Source organism: Microcaecilia unicolor, chromosome 1, assembly GCF_901765095.1.
Source record: "Microcaecilia unicolor chromosome 1, aMicUni1.1, whole genome shotgun sequence".
Lineage (NCBI taxonomy): Eukaryota > Metazoa > Chordata > Amphibia > Gymnophiona > Siphonopidae > Microcaecilia > Microcaecilia unicolor.
In genome coordinates, this window is record NC_044031.1 from 42,917,826 (window position 1) to 42,941,734 (window position 23,909).

General features: G+C 43.2%; 1 protein-coding gene across 1 annotated transcript in view; it reads left to right on the plus strand.

Annotated features, from left to right (window-relative positions):
* CDC25A (cell division cycle 25A) overlaps nt 1-23,909 on the plus strand; it is a 161,997-nt gene that overhangs the window by 27,301 nt on the left and 110,787 nt on the right. Inside the window, exons 4-7 of the mRNA XM_030196572.1 lie at nt 6,244-6,282; nt 6,377-6,413; nt 7,561-7,662; nt 15,266-15,382. Coding sequence (XP_030052432.1) covers nt 6,244-6,282; nt 6,377-6,413; nt 7,561-7,662; nt 15,266-15,382 — 295 coding nt within the window. The remainder of the gene's footprint in view (nt 1-6,243; nt 6,283-6,376; nt 6,414-7,560; nt 7,663-15,265; nt 15,383-23,909) is intronic.

A 23,909-nucleotide genomic window follows, 5' to 3' on the forward strand; every position in this document is an offset into this window, starting at 1 on the left:
ATCAGGATCCAAGTCTTTATTACTCCAAAGAGGGAGCAACATGGTGGAGGAAGAGGGAAGTTTCAGCTGCTTACAAATCCATTTCCAACCTTGGCGCATAGTTTTTAAAATAGGGTGTGCTGCAATAATCAGTTGTGTAGGGTGTGCAGTATCCACTAGATGTCACACAATGCAAGCCACATTATAACGTCTCAAATCAGGCAGTTTTAAGCCCCCCTTCTCAAAAGGGGGGAGAGAGTTGAGATAGAGACTCTGGACTTTTTATTATGCCAGAGAAATTTGTTAAAACTCTTCTGAAAGGGAGCCACATCCCAGTTAGTAAGGTACATAGGAAAGGTCTGTAAGACAGCACCATTGTGGAAATAGCACCATTTTATACAAGGCTATTCGGCCCGTTAGGGACAGTGGCAATGGTGTCCATAAAACAAAAACATCCAAAGTCTTTTTGAGCAATGCGGTGTGGCCTCTGTCACCTTACAGGTCAAATAAACTCCCAAATATTTCATTTTATGCTGCACCTTCTTCAACCGAAATTGGTCACCCTAATCAGCATGTTGATACCCTCCTAGGACCATGGCCTCAAATTTACTAAGATTGAGAGACAATCCAGACACCACACCATGAGTGCATGGCATGTCATCTGCAAATGACATACACTTTACATCTTCCCTCCCAATAGTAAGGCCTCTGTCTGCCCGCTGTGCAATCAATAGGGGCTCCAAAGTTAGCACAAAGAGCAAAGGTGATGGAGAGCACCCCTTGGTACCCCGCACCAAAGGAAAATAATCCGAGTGTCCCCCGTTGACCAGCACCTCCAACAGGATTAGTGTACAAATGTTTTATGTCCAAAAAAGGACCCCACAAATCCATATTCAATAAAAGAAACAAATAGTCCCAGTTTATACAGCCAAATGCCTTTTGGGCATCTAGGCTGATTAAGATAGCAGGAACGCTTTCAGTAGCACAATGTTCCATAGCGCCATAACCTTACGGACATTCTAAACCGCTGGACGGGATTGTACAAAGTCCACCTGATACTGATAAGATCTGGCAGCAGGCCTGACACTGGAATCGCTAAGATCTTAGCCATTAGCTTCACTTCAAAAATGAGTCCAGCTGAGTGGAGTCACGACCAGGCTTAAGCAATACCAATATTGAACGATTTGCATGAGCTGGTAAAGCAGCAGTAGCACAAACTCGTCCAAGATATACCTCCAGTGGTAACGAAACATGATTTTGGAGAAGCTTATAAAATTCAGCACTTGGTCCATCAGGGCCTTGAGTCTTCGCCAGTGGGGCCTGTTTTATGACCTGAACGATCTCCAAAGCTGAAATTGGCTCAGCTACCTGTGGATCAATCCTAGGCAAAGCCAAGGTAGAGACATACGACTGAATTGTTTCAAATGGGACAGAGGATTTCAGATAAAAGCGAGCAAAATATAGGGAAAATTTCAGATGGTCCTTATTAGACTCAATTTTATCCTTATGACATATACCTTTACAAAACCGGGGACCCTCCCAGGGATATGTACTAAGTGAGCTAGCAACCTTCCAGCCTGATTCCCATGTCGATATAGCTTATTTTATGATGATACAGAAGGGACTTAATGATCTGGTCATGAACTAGAGAATTGAGGGTCACCCTAGCTGCTTGTAAATTGTCTTTGGCCATCATGGAAGGACACCTTATCCACTCCCTCTTACATCAGTCAACCTGACGTTCCAAATACAACCATTCCTTTGCCTGTTTCTGTCTCCTAGCAGTCACATAGACAATGATTTCCCATCACAAAACAGCCTTCACTGTTTCCCAAAATAATATGGGGTCCAAAGCACGGTGCTCATTATCCACCAAATAATGTTGCCACTTCTGAACAAGATAACATCTAAAGGAAGAATCCACATACAAATATGATGGAAAACGCCAAAGTCTGGGACACTTTTCATCCAATACACCCTGCAGAACAACTCTGATAAGGGAGGTCTATATTTGCCCCTCTAACCCTGTTGAAATGGGTGCATTTCACAAATATAATCAATGCAATACATGACTGAATGTGCCTTAGCAATATGGGTAAAATCTTTGTCTAAAGGATAAGCAGTATAAAAATGTATTGTACTGTTTTGGGATCTTGCCAGGTACTTGTGACCTGGATTGTCCACTGTTGGGAACAGAATACTGGGCTTGATGGACCTTCGGTCTGTCCCAGTATAGCAACACTTATGTACTTATATTGAAGGCTCAGACTGGGTCTAAGGTCAACAGGGCCCCTTCCACCCTTCTTATCTACAGAAGGATCCACTGCAATATTAAAATCCCCCAGAACTAAGAGAGGCAAATGTAGATATGGTGTCACAACTTTAATGTGAGACCGAAAACATTAGGGGCATGGACAATCAAAATGACCAGCTCTGAACAGTCAAATGGACCAACATATATCTACCCTCCCGTCCCACCAGCACCTTATGAATGTGATATGCTATTGATTTATTGATCGAGTGCCACCTCTGCACTATGGGTAGTACCAGACGAATAATGTATTTTCTCCACCCAGCTATGCTTCAATTTTGATGTATCTTATTGTTTAGGTGGGTTTTCTGAAGACAGGCAATATGAACATGCTTTTTCTTTAGCTCCTGTAAGATATTTGCCCTCTTAATGGGCGAATTAATACCTGCCACATTCCAAGAACAAACCCTCAGGGAGGTTCCCACTGCACAATGGGAGAACAGATTTCCCAGGGTCTCCCAGTGGCCCAGCCTCTGCCAGTTTCCCCCCATCATACCTAAGTCACTAGCAAGACACATGATACTCGCAGCCTTCCACCCAAGCAAACTTGAAGTAGTTTCCCTCCCCCAAAACAACCTTTCCACCCAATTGCCCCCCTCCCAAAATCCTCAACCCCTTCTCAACACACACCCAGAGAAAGACTCCCCCGTGAACCAATCCCCCTCTCCAATCAAAGCTCATACATACAATCACCCCCAAAACATACCATTCCCAAACCTAGCTCTTCACTGTACAACCCTGCAATCAAGCCCTAAACACAACTGCAAATTTGCCACTAGCCAGGTCACAAAACAGGTCCCAAGCCAACAAAATTAGTCCCTCAGTAAGTTCCTTTGATAGTGCCCACATAGCCAGGCCACATGCTACAAGCCTCCGATAAGAGGCTATAGAAAAAGTTAATTAATCTGAGTCATAAAGTCAGGCTCCAGATTCTGATGTGGATGGAGAGAGCGGGCTGCTTTCCACAGAGAGTGAATCCAAAAAGACCTGTGCCTCTGCAGGAGTGTCATAGAGTGTGCAGCCCTCCTAGATAAAGAAGTGCAAAGCGGATCTGGCACTTTATATAATATAATGCAGTGCATATGATTCTGAATTCACGATGGCAGGATGCAAAAGCAACTGAATCGTCTTGAAAACACAGAATCTTATGATTGTCTACTTGCAAAGTTTTAACAGCCTATATCGCCAGCAATATTTCCACCTTGTGAGCAAAGTTCAGAATCCTTACGATCACCACACACGGTCTGGAACCTTCAGACCCATGAGTCCCCAGGCAGTGAGCGTGCACCTAATTGCAGACTGTGAAAACCATGTCTCCAAATAGTTCAACAAATTTCCCTCTTGGGCACTCTCCGGAATGCCCACCAGGCGCAGGTTATTACATCTAGCCCGGTTTTCCAGATCTTCGATTTTTGTCCACCAGGGCCTTAAACCGTTTATCCATAGTGTCTTGCCTAGTCTCCACCCGATGCAGATGGTCCTCCACCACACCAATTTGCTGCTGCACCTCATCAGGTTCCTGGCCCACTCTGTAAGCGCTCATGAACATTATCAATTTTATCAAAGAACTGTTGTAATTTTGTCAATAGCAGCCTCTACAGCTGCTTTCACTTCAGATATTATTTCCGCAGCCCATTCTGAGCTCACTGAGGGGCTTGGCGGAGGTGCTTGCAGCGCCATCTTGGTTTCCACAGTTTGACTCCTGTCTTGTCTCTTGCGCAAGACTTTCACAGCCATAAGTGCTGGGAAAATTCCCTCAGAAGCATGGACACACAAGGTAAGAGCTCCAGTAGATAGCCAGCCACACGGGATGGGTATTTGGTAGAAGATTTCAGATAATTTGCAGATTTTTAAGGAAGGAAACAGGGAGCAGCGCTGTTCAGCGTCTGCTCTGCTTCATGGCTCCTCCAGAAGTTGATAGCAGTACTATTAACTTTCCTATTTCTCAACTCACTCCTTCCATTGCTTCCTATTCACTTATCACATTTCTACCCTCTGTATTTGCTGTCCTCCTCTCACTCATTCTCCTTAACAATCCCCCATAGCCTCTCCCACTTGGTTCCACCATTCCCAGTATCTCCCCCTCAGTCTCACTCCCGCTACCCTTTTAGTGCAACATCTCCTCCCTCTTTCTCATCCCCCTACTGTTCAGCCCTTTCTCTCCCCTGTCCTTTGATGGCTATACAAGCCCAGCAATCTAACGGGTGTCGAGGCAGCAGCAGGAAGCATGAGGGCAAAAGACGTGGCCCCACAATAAACAGCACACTGCCTTTATTTCTTGAGCTGTGCTCCCTCCCTGTGATGCAGCTGCGAGCAGTGCCCAACATGATTCCACTTCCCATGTGCTCCACACACCGGAAACAAAATCAAATAAGTGCCACACACAGCTGCGACATGGAAGGAGCGCAACCCTGCTTCCCGCTGCTGCCACTTCAGAGCCGCTGCCCAGAAACAAACCATCAGACATAATGATCTGGGGTCATTCCATGCCAAGTGGTCTAAAATTAAAAAAAGTTCCCACCATCATGTTCTCCAATTTTGTTCAAATTGTATCTGTTGTGCGAATCAGGTGTTAAACGAAGTTTCCCAAAATTTGAGGTCTCTTAACTGCAATAGTTGCAGATCTAGATCCCCTTTTCTGAAAGGTTGTCAGTCCATGAGCATGTGACATTTACCAAAATGTCATTTTTGGGGTCTAATAAAATCCAAACACATAAGAATGGCTAAAAAAATTCAAATCCTGTACAGTTTTTGATGCTAATTCCGATGAAATACATTTTAACATTATGGATGCAAAATCCAGTCAAACAAGTTGACTCAAAGTGTGCATCAAAATTGGTTGCGGCTCATCAGAACATATTTGGACCAGTATTCAGACCGCAACAACTTCCATGCAAACAAAGATACGGACTTGAAATTTTGAACAAGCATTATACTTGTGCTGGACATAATACTGTCAGATTTGCAACTAACCAGCATCTATAACCGCCCTGCAGGATCTCTTCAAAGTTGGCACTGTCAGCGCAAATGGAAAAAATATACCAAAGTTCAAAGCCAATTATTAAAAGTCTGCTTGAATCAGCTTGTGAATAGTATCATCTGAAAGAGAAAATTGTGCTCTACAACACTATATGTTTTTGTTTTGCAGTGCCACCATTAAGTAGCCATTTACTCAGGTCAAAGTATGTTATATTTAGTAAGCTTGATGCGCTAATTTTTCTTCATTTCTAGGAAATTGAGTCTTAATAGTCGCTTAAAAGTATTGCTATAATTATTCATTCGTATTTTATTCGTTGATTGTCCAGTCGTTTATTGTGCACTGTTATCAGTTTGGTTGTGCCATCTCAGGTGAATATTCCAGCTTAATAAATTAGTGATGCTGACCAGAAGTTTGGGGTCCTGGGATGCCAGGTTGGGAAGATTATCACCCCCTCCTGTTGTGTGTGTTTGTGTGGGGGGGGGGGGGCATCTTTACAACTGGTCGATGTGGCCCCTCAGGTCCAGTGCCCAGAAGAATCTGGGTCCTTGTATCCTTCCTTCGGACCCCTTCAGAAGAAGAGGGAAGCAAATGGAAGAGACAGCTCCTACTTCCTAGAGGAAATCTAGGTACCATATCATAAGTGGTATGAAGAAAAAAAATAAACCACAGTGGGAGATGTAATGCTGTAGCTCCTGAGGGTTAGCAATAGTGCAAACAACTTTATGAGAAAATATGTACAAGCAGAAATTGTCAGCTAAATGAAGTAAAAACAGGGTAGTAACAGGGAAGTTCATATGCTAATGGTCTGCATTAATCCCATTCTGGTTGCTTTTCCTGTAACTGGTAATCCATGCTCTGGTACCCTATGCTTTGTATTACTCTTTCAATTTATCGGCTTGTACTGCCTTGCGGCTGCACACTTCTTGGAGATGATTGACCAACTTTAGCTTTTCTCTGTCGTGTTCTTTTTCAGTTTTGAGAAGGCTGTTCTTGAATCTGGGAAAGTTATTAGGTGAGTATTAGCAAGAAGTACAAACTTCTGCACTCTAGAGAAAAAGTTTTTATCCCAGGTCTGTTGGTGATTAATTGTTGCTTCTTTTTTTCAGCACTAAGTTGCCAATAAGAAGAATAAAATCTTTGCCGGTAAGTCCTGGGTTTGATTGATCTGAGTACTGTGCCAGCCCAGTAAACTTTTCCTAAGTCAGGCTGCACAGTGGAATGGGGTGGGCTACTGGAACCCGAGCCCAAGCTCAACCAATATTTTGCCCATCTCAACATTCAATTCAAACTTCTATCTTAAAAGAGATTTTAATAGTGAGTGACTCTCAGTGTCACTGGTGACTAACCTTTGTGATACCATTCTCAGGAAGCTGAGGGTAGACTTTTTACCATGGCATTCCATTTTTGAAAATATTTTGAAGTCTCTCTATTGTATAAATAGAATATCTAGATGAGTGGTTTTATGCCTGATATTTTTTTACCAAACACAGTATTTGTTAGGTCCTGGAATATAAAGAGTATTTTCGAGCTGCTTGATTTTCCAGAATTGACTTTAGATATTCATGTTTCTTAATGTTGGGCTACTGAACTGTTTGTTATAAAAATTAGAAATATATTGCTACATTTCCATGTGAGACCAGTGATTAAAGACTATGTATGGGTTGAGGAGCTCTGATCTGCTTTTGTGTTTTCATTAAACCCAAAACATAACATGAATGCAGAATTTGAGCTGGTGGTAAGCTACATTAATGTTCCTGGATTTTGCAGTACACACTTTTCTGGGGGGGGGGGGGTATTTTACTTGTACCTATTATGAGCTAAGAATTTTTAATTGGACAACCGAGGTAAGAATTGATTACTTAGGTTGGTTGACCCAAAAATATTGAGATGGTACAATAAGAGAAGTGTCCTGCATGTACATAGAGGAAAAATTGGAAACTGGCCTAATATAGCATGATTTCCCATTTCACTTTTTTCATTCTGACACTGTTGTGCCAAATTGTGGACAGGCTTGAGTTTAGTTGTCAGATCAGTATTCTCACTGAAAGTTCCTCAGCGTACGAACATATACAAATGTCAGGTGCTGGCTCTGTTCTACTTCAGTACCCTAACCAGCTTCTAGAGGCATGGGCTCTTATCCATACTCCTAATTCCTTAGGACTAGGGTTAGCCCAAGAAGGCTCTAAACTAGAATAATCCTGCCTTCAATTTTCTATATTTCTGTAGGTTTAAGCTGTTGTCACATGTACTAATGTGAAACTGACAAAGATTCACCTTTTTACTATTACAGCAAAAGCTTCTTGGTTGCAGTCCGGCTCTGAAGCGGACCAGTTCAGATTCACAGGATTTTGATGCCTTTCAGACAAGTGACATGGAGGAAAACAAGGAGAATGTATGTTTTACAGCCTTTTCTCTCAAGAAGCTCAAACCAAACTCCAGTGTAAAATACCTTTTTAGAATGAAATGTAGTTAGATGTTGCATTATGAATCCTCAAAGGAGCTTTGTGAATGAGGTTCTGGTAGATGACTTGATGAAGGGTTATACTTGAATCTCTTAAGAATGTTTAGTTGGCCCAACAGCTCATCCACAGAGCTTGGTGGCACAAACCATGTCATGAAGATAAGGTACAGAAAGCCAACTCTCTCCATGATTGATTGGCCTCTTCTCTTCACAGGATTCTTTTCAGAAACGGAAAATCCGTAGGAAGAAGAATGGGCATTTGGTGTGAGGTCAGAGTATTTGTTGGTCCAGTCCACATGCTGATGGCCAAGCTGCAGCCACTTGGATAGCTTGACTTCTAGGGCCCTGCAAAAAATGCTTTTATAAAATCTTTTGGTAAGGGGGGGGGGGGGGTGTTCAGGGGCAATGGAAGCCTAGAGGAGCCACCCCAAGCAGTTCATACTGGAAAACTTCTGGCCAATCATCTTCCAAAAGGTGCTTGCACCAGGGCATTTTATACTTTGGTACCGGAGAGAAAACAGAGCGAATTCCCCACCCTTTTTTTTTTTTTTTAAATTTCTGATTATTGAAATCCTTTTTCTCACAATATACCGTCGTCTTTTCAGCCTAATGGAAGTTGGGGGGAATTGTACAAAAGGTGGTGTCTGTTTGTTCAGGAAGCAAAATAACTCTCTGAAAATTGAACAGAGTGGGATGAAACTTGGTATGTGGGAAAAACCAGTATAAAGACACATTGAGTTTGAAAATGGGCCTAATAGATGGGGGGAGGGCTTGTGAAAAAATAAGCCCCCTCCCAAAAAAAATTGGCCAATGCATTTTTATGGAAGAAGGATTTCTAGTTTCTGTAGCAGAGAAATGTTTTATATGCAGTGAAACAGTGGTTAGTGAACTCATCCTTTCAAAACTGCCTCATTCATTTTCTACTCTTCCACCTCCTGCAACTTTCCCACCATCCTGCAAATAGCCCTTGTGCTCATAAATATCTGTCCACCCCTGCAACTGGCCTACCACAACTAACTACTCTCCATAGGCACACAGCACAAATACTATTTAGCACCCCCCAGATCGCTCCCGAAGTTTCAAGCTGTTGCAGGTCAGTGGACACAGGCGGGGATAGAAAACATAGAAATGTGCCCTGCCCTATAATGACAGTGTGTAACTTCAGCACTTAAGCATTTTTCTGCAGGAGAAGAAAGGTGCAGTGCTTCCAGGAACTTCAAGATCAGCACAGGCAGCTCTTCCTTATGAAAAAGGGTCTACACACGAAGGAATCATTACCTTCTACTACTATTACTACTATTTAGCATTTTTATAGCACTACAAGGCATACGCAGCGCTGCACAAACATAGAAGAAAGACAGTCCCTGCTCAAAGAGCTTACAATCTAATGGACAAAAAATAAAGTAAGCAAATCAAATCAATTAATGTGAACAGGAAGGAAGAGAGGAGGGTAGGTGGAGGCGAGTGGTTACAAGTGGTTACGAGTCAAAAGCAATGTTAAAGAGGTGGGCTTTCAGTCTAGATTTAAAGGTGGCCAAGGATGGGGCAAGACATAGGGGCTCAGGAAGTTTATTCCTGGCGTAGGGTGCAGCGAAACAGAAGGCGCGAAGTCTGGAGTTGGCAGTAGTGGAGAAGGGAACAGATAAGAAGGATTTATCCATGGAGTGGAGTACACGGGAAGGGGTGTAGGGAAGGACGAGTGTGGAGAGATACAGGGGAGCAGCAGAGTGAGTACATTTATAGGTTAGTAGAAGAAGTTTGAACAGGATGCGAAAACGGATAGGGAGCCAGTGAAGGGTCTTGAGGAGAGGGGTAGTATGAGTAAAGCGACCCTGGCGGAAGACGAGACGGGCAGCAGAGTTTTGAACCGACTGGAGAGGGGAGAGGTGACTAAGTGGGAGGCCAGCAAGAAGCAGATTGCATTAGTCTAAACGAGAGGTGACAAGGGTGCGGATGAGGGTTTTGGTAGAGTGCTCGGAAAGAAAGGGGCGGATTTTACGGATGTTGTAAAGAAAGAAACGACAGGTCTTTGCAATCTGCTGGATATGAGCAGAGAAGGAGAGAGAAGAGTCAAAGATGACCCCAAGGTTTAAAGCTGAGGAGACAGGGAGAATGAGAGAGCCATCAGCAGAAATAGAAAACGGGGGGAGCGGGGAGGTGGGTTTGGGGGGGAAAATGAGAAGCTCGGTTTTGGTCATATTTAATTTCAGGTGGCGTTGAGACATCCAGACAGCAATGTCAGACAAGCATGCTGAAACTTTGGTTTGGATGCAAGGTGAGATATCAGGGTTAGATTTGGGAGTCATCAGCATAGAGATGGTAGGAAAAGCCATGGGATGAGATTAATGAACCAAGGGAAGAAGTGTAGATAGAAAAGAGGAGGGGACCAAGAACAGAACCCTGAGGTACACCGACAGGCAGAGGGATAGAAGTAGAAGAGGATCCACCAGAGTGAACACTAAAGGTGCGGAGGGAGAGGTAGGAAGAGAACCAAGAAAGGACAGAGCCCTGGAATCCAAGTGAGGACAGGGTATCGAGAAGTATGCTGTGATCGACAGTGTCAAAAGCAGCGGAAAGATCAAGAAGAATGAGGATGGAATATTGATCTCTGGATTTAGCCAGTAATAGGTCATTGGAGACTTTAGTAAGCGCAGTTTCGGTTGAGTGGAGAGGGCGAAAACCAGATTGTAGTGGGTCAAGAATAGCATGTGAGGAGAGAAAATCAAGGCAGTGGCGGTGGACAGCACGCTCAAGTAATTTGGAGAGAAAAGGAAGGAGGGAGATGGGTCAGTAATTAGAGGGACAAGTAGGGTCGAGTGAAGGCTTCTTAAGGAGAGGTGTGACCACAGCATGTTTAAAGGCAGCAGGGACAGTCGCAGTGGAAAGTGAGAGGTTGAGAATGTGACAGATAAAAGGAATAAGAGCAGGAGAGATGGCATTAAGAAGGTGGGTGGGAATGGGATCAGAGGAACAGGTGGTACATTTTGAGGAAGAAAGGAGAAGTGTAGTTTCCTCAATAGTAACTTCAGGAAAGGAGGAAAGGGAATGAGGGGAAGGAGAGAGAGGGGAACGGACTAGTGGAGGGAGAGGTGGTGAGGTAGAGAAAGCAAGGTTTATCTTTTGAACCTTGTTGTGAAAGAATTCAGCAAGGGTCTGAGGAGATAATGAAGGGGGAGTTGGGGGAGGGGGCACCTTGAGGAGAGAGTTCAATGTGGTGAAGAGAAGTCGAGGATTAGAGCCAAGAGAGTTGGTCAGTTGGATATAATAATCCTGTTTGGCACGTAAAAGAGCAGATTGGAAGGAGGTCAGCATGAACTTAAAGTGTAAGAAATCAGCAAGGGCCCGAGATTTCCGCCAGAGGCGTTCGGCGGAGCGGGTACAGGAATGTAGGTAGCGGATATTAGAAGTCAACCAAGGTTGGGGTTTTGTACGCCTTACAGGGCGGGTCATCAAAGGTGCAAGAGTGTCTAAGGCAGAGGATAGAATATTGTTTTAAGAAGAAACAGCCTCGTTGACAGACGTGGATGGTGCCACAGTAGAGAGGAGGTTTGAAACATGGGAGGATAGAGATGAAGGGTCAATATCGTGAAGATTCCTAGATAAATTAGATAGGATAGGAGGGGACTGGGAGGGAGGAGATTTAAGTGTGAAAGTTATAAGATGGTGATCAGAGGAGGGAAGATCAGAGGCAAGGAAACTAGAATGTGAACAGTTGGAGGAGAAGATGAGATCAAGACAGTGACCATTTTGATGAGTGGGGGAGGTGGAGCATAGTTGGAGATTAAAGGAGGATGTTAAAGCGAGTAACTTGGAAATATAAGAGTTGGAAGGATCGTTAACAGGAATATTAAAGTCACCAAGGATGAGAGAGGGGGAGGAAGGATCATGGAAGAAGGCAAGCCAGGCGTCAGTCACTGAGAAAGGATGAAAGGGACTTATCAGGGGGACGATAAATGACCGCTATTCAAAGAGGCAGAGGAGAGAAAAGGCGGATAGAGTGGACTTCAAAGGAGGAAAAACAGTGAGATTGAGGTGGAAGAAGGGGTTGAAATCTGGAGGAGGGAGAGAGAAGTAGTCCAACACCGCCCCCACGGTGGTAATTTACCTTCCTCTAAGGGAACCTCTAGGATGAGGACCTTGAATCAAGGATATATGCCTGCTCAGAGGGATCCAATGAACACAAGGACTCAAAAATTCCTGGAATCTGTGTGTTCCAGCCTGGAACATTTAGAAGTCAACATCTCAAGAGAAGGTGGTGCCTGAGGGGGGTCTGCCTAGAGCAAATAAGCCAAATGGAAAATGAAGAACAATCCAGGGAAAAAGGGGATTCTCTCAAAGGGGCTCAGCCATCTCTGGAACAAGCATTCCGAGGGAGCTCAGGCATCACACTACATCATCATTACCATGTTTTTAGACTCTGCCCTCCATCGCAGGTTGCACCCATCAACAAATCCTCACAGCCAAGTCACAGCCAGAGGTCAGAGAAACAGTGCCTGCCAAAAGAGTCCCTGAGATCAGGGAGTGCTGCCAATGATGCAGAGAATCATCAGAAGTACACTGGCCAGACACGGCATGACATTGCCCACAATTTGAACAGTACTCAATTCCCTCAGCCAGCATGGCCATGACACACCCAGTCCCACTAGTGCTGCTGCTGCTGGAGGAATAAGCCCTTTCGGTGCACAGAGAAGCATGTCAGTCCAGCTTACCCAAGTAGGGAAGTGCTGCACCATCACAACATACTGTGGGTCCTGGGAGCTATAAGGCAAATTAGAACAGACAGAGAACTTACAGCAGACTCAGAACACAGTCAGTAATTCTCTCCCGCTCCCCCCCCCCCCCCCCCCCCCCCAAATGAAGCCACTCCTGCAGATCCTGGGACCTTTTTAATTCTGGATAAGTTTTTTCAGCCAAAAGTGGACACTGATAGCAGTTACAGAGACCATGATTTCTGTGGAAGAGGACATGGCATGTGAGGACCTCCATGACCACAAGGTCCATAAGTACATAAGCACCGCCACGCTGGGAAAAGACCAAAGGTCCATCAAGCCCAGCACTCTGTCTCCGACAGCGGCCAATCCAGGCCCGAAGAACCTGGCAAAAACCCAAAATTTAATAATGAGGGTGAAAGTGGCCTTTAAATAGAGATTTGATGATGTGGCATTGGTGCTTCAGACTTCTGTTTGTTGCTCTTACATCACTAGACCTGGTCTTCAGTGGATTCAGCAAGAAATTGTACAGAATTAGTCAGGTCCTGGAGCCCATCTAGAAGCAGGTTTTGCCTATCTAATGTCCTGTATGAACTGATTAGGATCCCTCCAATCTATTACAGTGAGGTGCCTGTTGCGGTTGAGAAATTAGTCAGCAAACATGTCCTCTTAAAAACCATCTGAAGCTTCCCTTTACCTTAGTCTGTAAAGGATGGGTGTGATAAAATCTGTGAAGAATTTTGATTATAATATGAAGGTTCAATATACAGTGAATTTTGATCATAGGATGAAGATGTATACATAAACTATGGTGGAGGTTTTGGCCAATGATTTGAAATTTGAATCTGATGAGACAGCTTTTTCCTCATAACAAACAAGAGGTTTGACTGCATTACAGATCTGAGGTCTTTTACTCCACCGATGTATGAATGCACAGAGAATTGTTGAGTTGGAGCCCATTTTTTTGTGGTTCCATTAATAGACCCCCCCCCCCCCCCCCCCAACTTCAGAAAACTCACTGTTTCTAATAGTTTTTTCGTTAGAAATAATATGGTATTCTAACTCCTGGAGCTGGAAGGAAGCAAAACAGCATTAATGAAAGGGTGGGAATTTTGGGGAAGAAACCGTCAATGGAGACATGGGATAGGATACATACCTCAGGTCAACTACAGGAAATGGAGTATAAGACTCTTCATAGGACATGTGCAACACAGGTCCAGATAGAAAAGTGGTATTGGGGGAAGGGAAATGCTGGAGAGGATGTGGTACATGTGGAAATTCATATGAGGATATGCCCGAAGGCTCTATTTTGGGAAGGTGCGCTTAACAGCCCAACAGATCAATGGTTGGACATATGGATGTACGTGTTTGGAGGGGGGGGGGTTACAGTAGGGAAAAGATGGGTTTGGGGAGTGGGCTTTACTATCCCTTGAAGCTAGGGGCAATCTGATAAAATTCTAGAAGAGAGTTCAGCTGCCATCAATGGACATACTACACAAATTTGAAGAAAAAGATGGAAAAAGTATCCGCATGGGATAACTTGGTATGGAAAACTATGGGATCTATATGAGGCATAGAAGTACAAATAAAGGGAGCAGGTAGGATGGCTGTGCAGGAGGGGGTGAGGTAGGTTGGGAGAGTAGGCAGGAAAGGGGGATGCAATTTGGTGGACATTATGCAATTGAGTACTGGAGGAGCCAACACTGGCATTACTCGGATATGTGGTGTTTTGGTTCTGGTTTGCTCACTGAGGGGCCCTTTTACTAAAGCTTAGCACATGCTAAATGCCAAGAAGCCCATGTTACAATCCACAACTTCTGGGGAATGCTAGGAAGGAGAAATTAGATCTTGCTAATTTTCTTTTCTCTAGCCCCACCAAATCAGTCCAGAAGCCTGTCCATGATTCAAGCAGTTCTTTGCTGGTTTGTCTGAGTCATCACAAATTAAGCACTTTTTCTTGTTAAAGCTCTTTCTCTGGTTACAAAGTACTAGTGAGTTTCTGGAATGAAGACATTCTAGTATTTGTGATATTCATAGGTTTCCATTGCTTTGTTAAAATACTGAAGTATTGGAGCCGCACCTGTTTTTATAGGGCAGGGCACACTTCTGTGTTCTGTCTCTACCTGCTGGCTGATGGGCACACCTGCAAGTTCCTGACTAATGTAGTGGAACTAAAAAGAAAATTAGCAGATAATATTTAACTTCTCTATGCTCTACTGCTACTTCACAAAAGGTGGTGGATACATGAACAGTCCCCCGGTGAATATATCAAAGGCAAAATATTGAAATTTGAATGGTTGAGATATTAGCAGAATTCTTAATTGAAGTGAGGGGAAAACCTCAACGTGTAATTAAACTCCGGAATTTGTTGCCAGAGAATGTGGTAAAAGCAGTTAGCTTAGCAGGGTTTAAAAAAGGTTTTGGATACTTTTCTAAAGTCCATAAGCCATTATTAAGATGGACTTGGGAAGATCCACTGCTTATTTCTAGGATAAGAAGCATAATCTGTTTTACTCTTTTTGGGATCTTGTCAGATGTTTGTGACCTGGATTGGCCAGTGTTGGAAACAGGATATCGGACCTGATTGATCTTCAGTCTGTCCCAGTATGGCAATGCTTATGTTAATGTCTATAGCATTGTGCCAGGAATCAAAATTGCGCAGACTAGGAGAGCCTTAAGTTCATACCATTCCAGGTTTTTAAGTGTTTCTTTTGAAAATGCCAGATGTTGATCTTGTGCTGCAATTTTTGGGTAATGGCAATTCCATGTTCATTTGCCCATAGCAGCATCAGTTGGATTTAATGCCACATTTTGCTGTCTTCCAGGCCTTTCACTTCAAGGTTCCTAGAAGACCAACTTCTCGTTTCTGTCTCCGTATGCGACATCTTGGAGATGGGAAAGATGCATTGGTGCAGCGGCAGAATTCGGCTCCAGCTCGCATGGTATGTAGCAGAGTGTAACAGAAATGTATCTCGGAACAGAATGATCTTGTGTGGGCCAGTATGCAGCAACAGAACTCTGCCCTGGCTTACATGGTATGTAGTAAATTAATAACATGGGGGCAATTCTGTAACTGAGCATCTCCAATTAGGCGCCTGGGGGTGGGGGGAGGGCTTTTAGTAGGAACCTTTTCTAGAACATAACCTAGGATCCTATTTTTTGTTATATAATGTGACCAGCTATCAACACGCCTAATGTTTAGGCATTCACACATTCCAGACAGAGCTGGTGAAAGTGCTTTTGCACCTAAGTGTGGCAGGGACATGCATAAAATATTTGTGTAAGTGGGAACTCCACCTATGTCCTGCCCATACTCTGCCCCTCACATATACATGCTATTTTTATTTATTTTAAAACTTATATACCACCTTAAAACCTAGGTGGTTTCCAAAGTTACATATATAATAACAAAATACAAAACAATCCAATTATTACCCATTAGATTAAATCAGATAGACAGTATAGTAATTACTCAATAGAATTCTTCCACAAAAAGCTGTGTTAAGGTGCTTCTTAAATTGAAACACATTACATAAACGTAAGTGACCTTTGAGTGCATTCCATAGCTGTGTACCAGCCACTGTAAACGATGAGGACTTTGTTTCTGCATAGTGTGATTGCTGTGTAAGTTAAGCAGAAACCACTCAAAATCTCCTAAATATTGGAATCTTTGGTAAATTCAACTTGTCAATACACCAAACCAAAGACAAAGAACTGATGATATGCACCCCATGTACCTATAGGAATTCTTCTATATTTTCTATTAGTTCTCTGTACTTGTAAAATAACATAAGCCCAAACATCTGAAGATTCAATAACATGAATATACTCTAGAATATGTTTGGGAATCCTCAGAAGACACCACTTCCGGCACATTCAATAATAATTGTTTTTAGCCTAGTGGCATAGCGTCTCCTCATCGGACAATCCCTTAGGTAACTATTTTATAGTGCTATTGCAAACACACACTGCAAAAAGTGCTCAAAGCTACATGTGCTCGCTGCTACAAGTGCTCTAAATCAAAATCAAAAACTGTTTAAAAGGACTTATCTTAAGTTCCTCTCCGTGTTAAATACTGTTGGAGTCCTTCTTTGGCTTTCCCTAAATAACGCCAAATAAGTTAAGTTAAGCAGGCATTTGCAGAATAGTGTTTAGGTACCATACTAGCATTTACATGCATAAATGCGCACATGTGTAAATTCTAGTATTGCATATTAATGTGACCATCTAGGTTATAGATATGCCTTTGAGTGAAGTGCTGACATGGTATAGTATACATGACGACAGTTATGTCCTTCCTAATCTCATGAGCTTGTATACAATACTGCTACTACTACTACTTATCACTTCTATTCAAAAGACAGTCCCTGCTCAAAGAGCTTACAATCTAAGTAAAACAGGTAAACAGAACAATTAAGAGGTAAGGGAAATAAAGAGGTGGGGTACAGGGCAAGTAATAGTGGTCAGTAGTCAAAAGCAGCGTCAAAGAGGTGGGCTTTTAGATTGGACTTGAAAACGGCCAAAGATGGGGCTAGACGTACAGGCTCTGGAAGTCAATATCTAATGGGCTAATAAACCTTAAATATTCAAGTAATCTTGATGAGCTTAAATATATTTTGACTGTTGTATAACTTTATACATTTTTTGCTAAATTTAATTACATATACCAAACAAAATTTAAATTCTCAATTTTGAAATAACGTTGGTGCTCAGTACTTTCCCACAATAGAGACTGAAACGGGGACAAAGTTTGTCCCCATCCACACCCTGTCCCCGCGGGTTGTGTCTTCATCCCTGCAGGTTCTGTCCTCATCTGCAGAAGCCTCGAACACTTATGATTTTATATTTAAATCTTTTTATTAAAGTATAAAAAGGAATATGCTGTGCAACTGTTTATAAATCACAAATGGAAAACAATAATAAAAATGAGCAACTTGTCTTCTTAGAAGATGTGCTGGTAGTAGGAATGTACGGGATCCCCCATGCAAATTTTGGTAGTTGTGGCCAGCATGTTTGCTTGTTTCTCCAAAAAAATCAAAATATCTGCATCACTCAAACATAAATAACGGTCCTGTTCAAAGTAGAACATGACATTGGGACAAACTTTGTCCCGATCCACGCGGGCTCTGTTTCCGTGTCATTCTCTACCCCACAGTTCCCCACTGGGATATTGTGGTGTCATGATGATGTTTATTGCACCATGAGTGCTGTACCTGTCTTTTTCTGATATTCACTATTATCTATTATGTTACTTATTTTAATGATGAGCGCTTCGGATGTTCTCCTTGAGCAGTATAAATATCACAGGGGTAAATTTTTAAAGTAAAAGTGCTCCTCCTATATGAAATCAAAAACCACAGAGGAAATGAAGGCCAAATAGAGGGGCATAATCGAACGCGAACACCTATCTCCATGGGCGTCTATGTCCGAGAACGGGTACGTGAAGGGGCGGGACAGACCGTATTTTTGAAAAAAATGGGCTCCCATCTTTTTTTTTTTCGATAATACGGTTTGTGCCGGGCAAATGCATCGGATGTGTGCGGATTTGAGCTGGGCGGTTTCGTTTTTCAGCGATAATGGAAACCGAAGGTGCCCAGCTCAAAAACGAACAAATCCAAGGCATTGGGTCGTGGGAGGGGCCAGGATTCATAGTGCACTGGTCCCCCTCACATGCCAGGACACCAACCGGGCACCCTAGGGGGCACTTGTAACAATTAAAAATAAAAAGTAAAATACCTCCCAAGTCCATAGCTCCCTTCCTTTGGGTGCTGAGCCCCTCAATTCCCCCCAAAGCCCACTGCCCACAACTCTACACCATTACCATAGCCCTTATAGCTGAAGGGGGGGCACCTAGATGTGGGTACAGTGGGTTTGGAGGGCTCCCATTTACCACCACAAGTGTAACAGGTAGGGGGGGATGGGCCTGGGTCCACCTGGGTGAAGTCCACTGCACCCACTAACAACTGCTCCAGGGACCTGCATACTGCTGTGATGGAGCTGGGTATGACATTTGAGGCTGGCATACAGGCTGGAAAAAAAAAGTTTTGACTTTTTTTTTTTTTTTTTTGGTGGGAAGGGGGTTAGTGACCACTGGGGGAGTCAGGGGAGGTCATCCCCGATTCCCTCCGGTGGTCATCTGGGCAGTTGGGGCACTTTTGGGGGGCTTGTTCGTGAGAAAAAAGGGTCTAGAAAAAGTGACCCAACTTTTCGCTAAAAACGTTTTTCTTTTTTCCAATTATCGGCCGAGGGTGCCCATCTCTGCTCGGCCGATAAACACGCCCCTGTCCCGCCTTCACCACGCCTCTGACATGCCCGGTGCCCAAAATCTGCTTTCAGTTATACCGATTTGGGCGCCCATGGGAGAAAGACGCCCATCTCCCGATTTGGGTCGAAATATTGGCATCTTTCTCTTTTGAAAATAAGGCTGATAATCAACTATCATGGTAATATTTTATTAACACCTATACCAAGAAATCCAAAGAAATCTTCAAACGACGTTACCAACTACCGTCCAATTGCCTCCATTCCTCTAATCACTAAACTAATGGAGAATAGAGTGACCTCACAACTAAATGAATATATTCAGAAATTTTTTATCCTTCACGAGTCACAATCAGGCTTCCGATCTGCCCACAGCACAGAAACGATCCTCCTTACTCTAATAACTAAATTGAAACAGGAAATCACAACTGGAAACAAAATCCTCCTTTTGCAATTTGATTTGTCAAGCGCTTTTGACATGGTAGATCATAACATTCTTGCTAAACTTTTGAACAAACTTGGAATTGGAGGTAATATTATTATCAATTGGTTAAGAGACTTCATCACAACCAGGTCTTATCAAGTTAAAGGAACCACAAATATATCATCCCCATGGTCGTCTGAATGCGGAGTACCACAGGGATCTCCTCTCTCCCCAATACTTTTCAATATCATGATGATCCCCTTGGCCAGATTATTAGCCAAACATGGCCTTAATCCCTTTATATATGCTGATGACGTCACCATTTTTATTCCCTTTAAATCAAATTTATCCGAAATCTGATAAAATCACTACTGATATGTCCACCTTGATCTCATGGGCCAATGCCTTTAAGATGAAATTAAATAAAGAAAAAAACTCAATGCCTAGTCCTCTCGTCTCAGTACCCCAGATGTAATCATCCCCATCTCCAGTAGTTCCTTGGAGTTACAATAGATAGTCATCTATCCTTCGATAACCACGCTAAGCTGATCACAAAGAAAATGTTTAATATGATGTGGATCCTGAAGCGAGTGAAATCCTATCTTCCATTGAACACTTTCCAGAACCTGGTTCAATCCACAGTCATCACTCAGGTTGATTATTGCAACAGTGTTTTCCTTGGATGTAAATCCCAAGTCCTGAAAAGTCTCCAGACTGCCCAGAACACGGCAGCCAGACTTATATTTGGAAAGATTTGAAAGCATCTCACCCCTTCGAGAGAGGCTTCACTGGCTCCCCATCAAAGAGAGAATATACTTCAAGGTCTATACAATTATCCATAAGATCATATAAGGAGAATCCCCCAGTTATATGAACAACCTGATTGACCTCCCAATTAGAAATAGAACAATGTCATCGCGAACATACCTCAATCTACACCTCCCAAACTGCAAAGGTGTCAAGTACAAAACATACTATGCATCCAGTTTCTCCTTTCTGGGTAGTCAACTTTGGAATGCTCTCCCAAGACCCCTCTGAGCTATTAATAACTATTTACCTTTCAGGAAAATGTTAAAGTCCCATTTTTTCAAGCGTTTACCCTAATGGACCAGCTTAATTCCACCAGATCACCTACGATACTCCTGCTAAGACGTCGACGCTTACTGTGACCCCAATGTTATACTCAATCCCTCATCTTCTTCCCTCCATCCTTTACCATTTCCCTCCCATTCTCCTTCCCTTTCACCTGTCATATCCTTGTCTACCTTCCCTATTCTAGTTCATTACGTTCTTTTCACATGTCCTTTGTAATGCCTTTCATAATGTAAGTAGTTATGATCATCACAATTTGTAATACTGTTCCTACATTTCCTTGTTTTTACTGTATTCTTTACCATGTAAGATGCTTTCTTTTACTATGTAAGCCGCACTGGACCTGCTGTATGTGGGAAAGAGTGGGCTATAAATGTAATAAATAAATAAACTATAAGTCGATAGAAGTCTTTCTGAAAGACATGTAAATATGAAGACAAAAATCATCCAAAAAGGCACTGAATCATTTTCTCAAGTATTGGTATAATACAACGTCTCTGAGGACAAGCAGGTCTTCATATTCTTACATCTGGGTGACGTAATCTGACGGAGCCCGATGCGGACGCTAATTATCTAGTAGAGTATAAAGTTTTAGCAGTGTCTCACCGTGTGTCCACTGGTGCCTTCCTGCCCGGTGCATAAGCGTGGGCCGTCTAGTGTTTGTATTTCCATGGAGCTGAGAGAACACATTTTGTATTCTCTCCCTCACGTAGTTATTTCTTTTTTGGATTTGAGATATTGTCCCCTCTGTGGTCTGTTTGTACATGTAGGTGAGGATTTGGTGGGTGTGACTTGCTCAAATGGAACAAGGCTTTGGCTCTTTGGCGCCGGCGGCATCAACCTCCATGGCTGCTCCAACTTTGGCATCTATTGGGAGTGCACCTGCATCAAGTGGGTCTCCACCTGCTTCGACACCGGGCGCTGGTAGCAGACTGTAGGACCAGTTAGCATCAGACCCGACGCAGACACCGAGGACCCTTACGGATTAGGCAGTGTCCTCATTGGCACCAGGGGATCAAGGCTCTGCATCAGAAGCCTGAAAATATAATAAGCATCGATCTTCCTGGCAATGACAGGATGGGTTCAGTCCTCAGGTCCTGCAACCAGGTTCTTCCTTGATGCACAGTGCTGGGACATCAGTGCATCTGACACCCAAGAAGTGCCAAGAGGAGCATTTCCCCTCAGTGGTGCCGAGCAGCCCGGTCACCACCATTGCCGGACCAGCCCCAGGTCCTATCCAAGGCTCCATTGATGCCTTTGCCCAGATCTTTGATGCCAGTGCCTTGTTGAGTGTTGAAGTCGATGTTCAGGCAGGCAGTACTGTCTTCGAGTCTGAGAGTAGGGCCGCTCCTCAGAGCGTGGACATCGTTCCACCAGAGCAAGATCGGCATAGAGTCGTTAACTTGTTCCCGAGTATGGTGGAGTCTGGGACAGCTGGAGGGAATCAGATGAGGAGCCACATTATTTCTCAGAGGACGAATCGTATGGAATTCCATCTGATCCCTTTCTTCCTCAAGAGACTGAAATCTCTACCAGAGGCACTCTCACCAGTTTTGTGAGAGATGGCAGTGGCCATCCCATTTTTAAGTTGGAGACCGAGGAGGAGCCTAGAGCATAGGCTTTGTCTTTTCACAAAGTCCCTCAGTTCTGTTCCAGGCTTCAGGCCCACGACAGACTAGTGTCAGATGCCTTTCTCCTGCATTGGGGAACAGGCCTGCTGTATTCGTATCCTCCCATACCTCTGGTGGGGAAGACTTTGCTGAAACTCAAGCAAGACCGCGGAACCATGATCCTGGTTGCACCCTTCTGGCCGCTTCAGATTGGTTCCCTCTTCTTCTGGAGTTGTCCTCCGAGGAACTGTGGAGATTGGATTGTTTTCCTTTTTTATTTATTTTATTTATCATTTTACTTAATTACATTCACATTTATCACATAAATGTAAGGAAATACAGAAATTAATATAAAAAGGAAAACATTTTCTCTCAACAATATATATTTACATAATTGTCCACAATTGGAAGATCCAAGATCAGGAAAACAATCTTAAAGAAAATAAGAAAAACTCAAAATGGTTAATCTTACACTTCACATTTTCTGAGGGAGGAAGGTTAATCGGTTATTGCAGCCGGTACAGTGGTAACTGAAGGAAGTTGCTGCAGAGCATTCTTCATCTGTTTCCACAAACTCTTATAATTTCTTAGGTTCAAACAAATAAGTAATAAGGAAATAAAACACTTACAAGGGAATCGCGCTAGGAAGGTCCCACCTAGGGCAAGGATTCCTGGCTTAAAAGCCAAGACCTCACACCTCCCAGTCTGCGATTCCCTTGATGTGTCAGGAAATATATGCATCTTTGAACCCAAAAAACTATCAACCATGTATCGGAAATACAATTTCAAAACATTGTTCCATCTAAATCAAAGACGAAAGTCACTGATAATATAACTCTATCTATAACTTCTGAATTTTCCAAAATGTCGGTTAAACTTACATCTCTTTTCTCTGATAAAAAAGATTTTAAAGGAAATAAATTTTAGTCACCAAAAGGTGGCTATCAGAAGGTATTAGCAAAGTATCAGAGAGATATTTCTTCAAGAATTCAGTAGCTGATATATAGGCTATTATAGGTAAATTTATCATTCTCAAATTTTTTTTCCCTTAATTGGTTCTCCAGAAATTCCAATTTTTACAAGAAAGATAACTATTCTTCATTACCAAATTGTCTGATTTTCATAGAGAAGTCATTTCCGTAATCAATGTCTCTATTTTTATATCTTGGACTTTCACTTTGTTAGATAGGTATTAATATAAAATCTTTAACTCACATAATGAAAAATTTTAAACATCTGAGGAAGAGAGTTATTCACATTCTGCTGCAGTTCCTATAGTACATCCATTATGACATTATTGGCTTCACCAAATCCAATTTCTCCACAGAAACCGCTCCAGATATCTTTGGGGGGAAGAGCTCACTCTCCCCAATACCCCAGTTGGTTTATTATCCGAGTCGATGCTGCGCCAGGACCTCCTCGGGTCACGTGAAAATCCTAACCCACTTCAGGCGTTTCCATTATTGACCTCCATAGCGAAGCATTACTATTTCCGGGTCTTGGAGGGGTCGTTCCAACAGGGGGACTCAAAGTCACTCCCTCCACTGAAATTCGGCAATAAAGCCTTGCTGTTCCCCGAAGCAAGAACCGATATCCCCGACGTTATGACCCCGAATCTCTCCAAAATAGACTGAGAAGTGGTGGGAACCTCAGCTGTGTTTGAGGAGGACAGCACCATGGCTTTGCCTTTTCTCTTCCCCATTCTCTGGGGAGCGCGCCCTCTTCTTCAGGCATTCTGGTATAAAACGGGAACTCAACTAGCGTACATCCTCCCTCAACTCCATCTTGGATCCTCCAGGTTGGGACACTCTTTGTCTGGTTTCTCCTCAGAGGCCTGTCTGATATGGGTAACCCTACAGCATAGCCCTCTGAGTCATTGAAACACGGAAGCCCCTCCACCACTTACAAGGTGGTGTCCCTTCGGAGGGGCTTGGTTGGATTGTTTTCCAAGCCTCATTACCCAGAACGAGGGGTCGCTTCTACATCCCAACCTCCAGTCTCTGGCTCTTATTACCTGGATGTTGAGAGCTTAGAATTTGCCTCCTTGGGTCTTTCAGAGGGTGTCTCCCGAGTCTGTCTTGC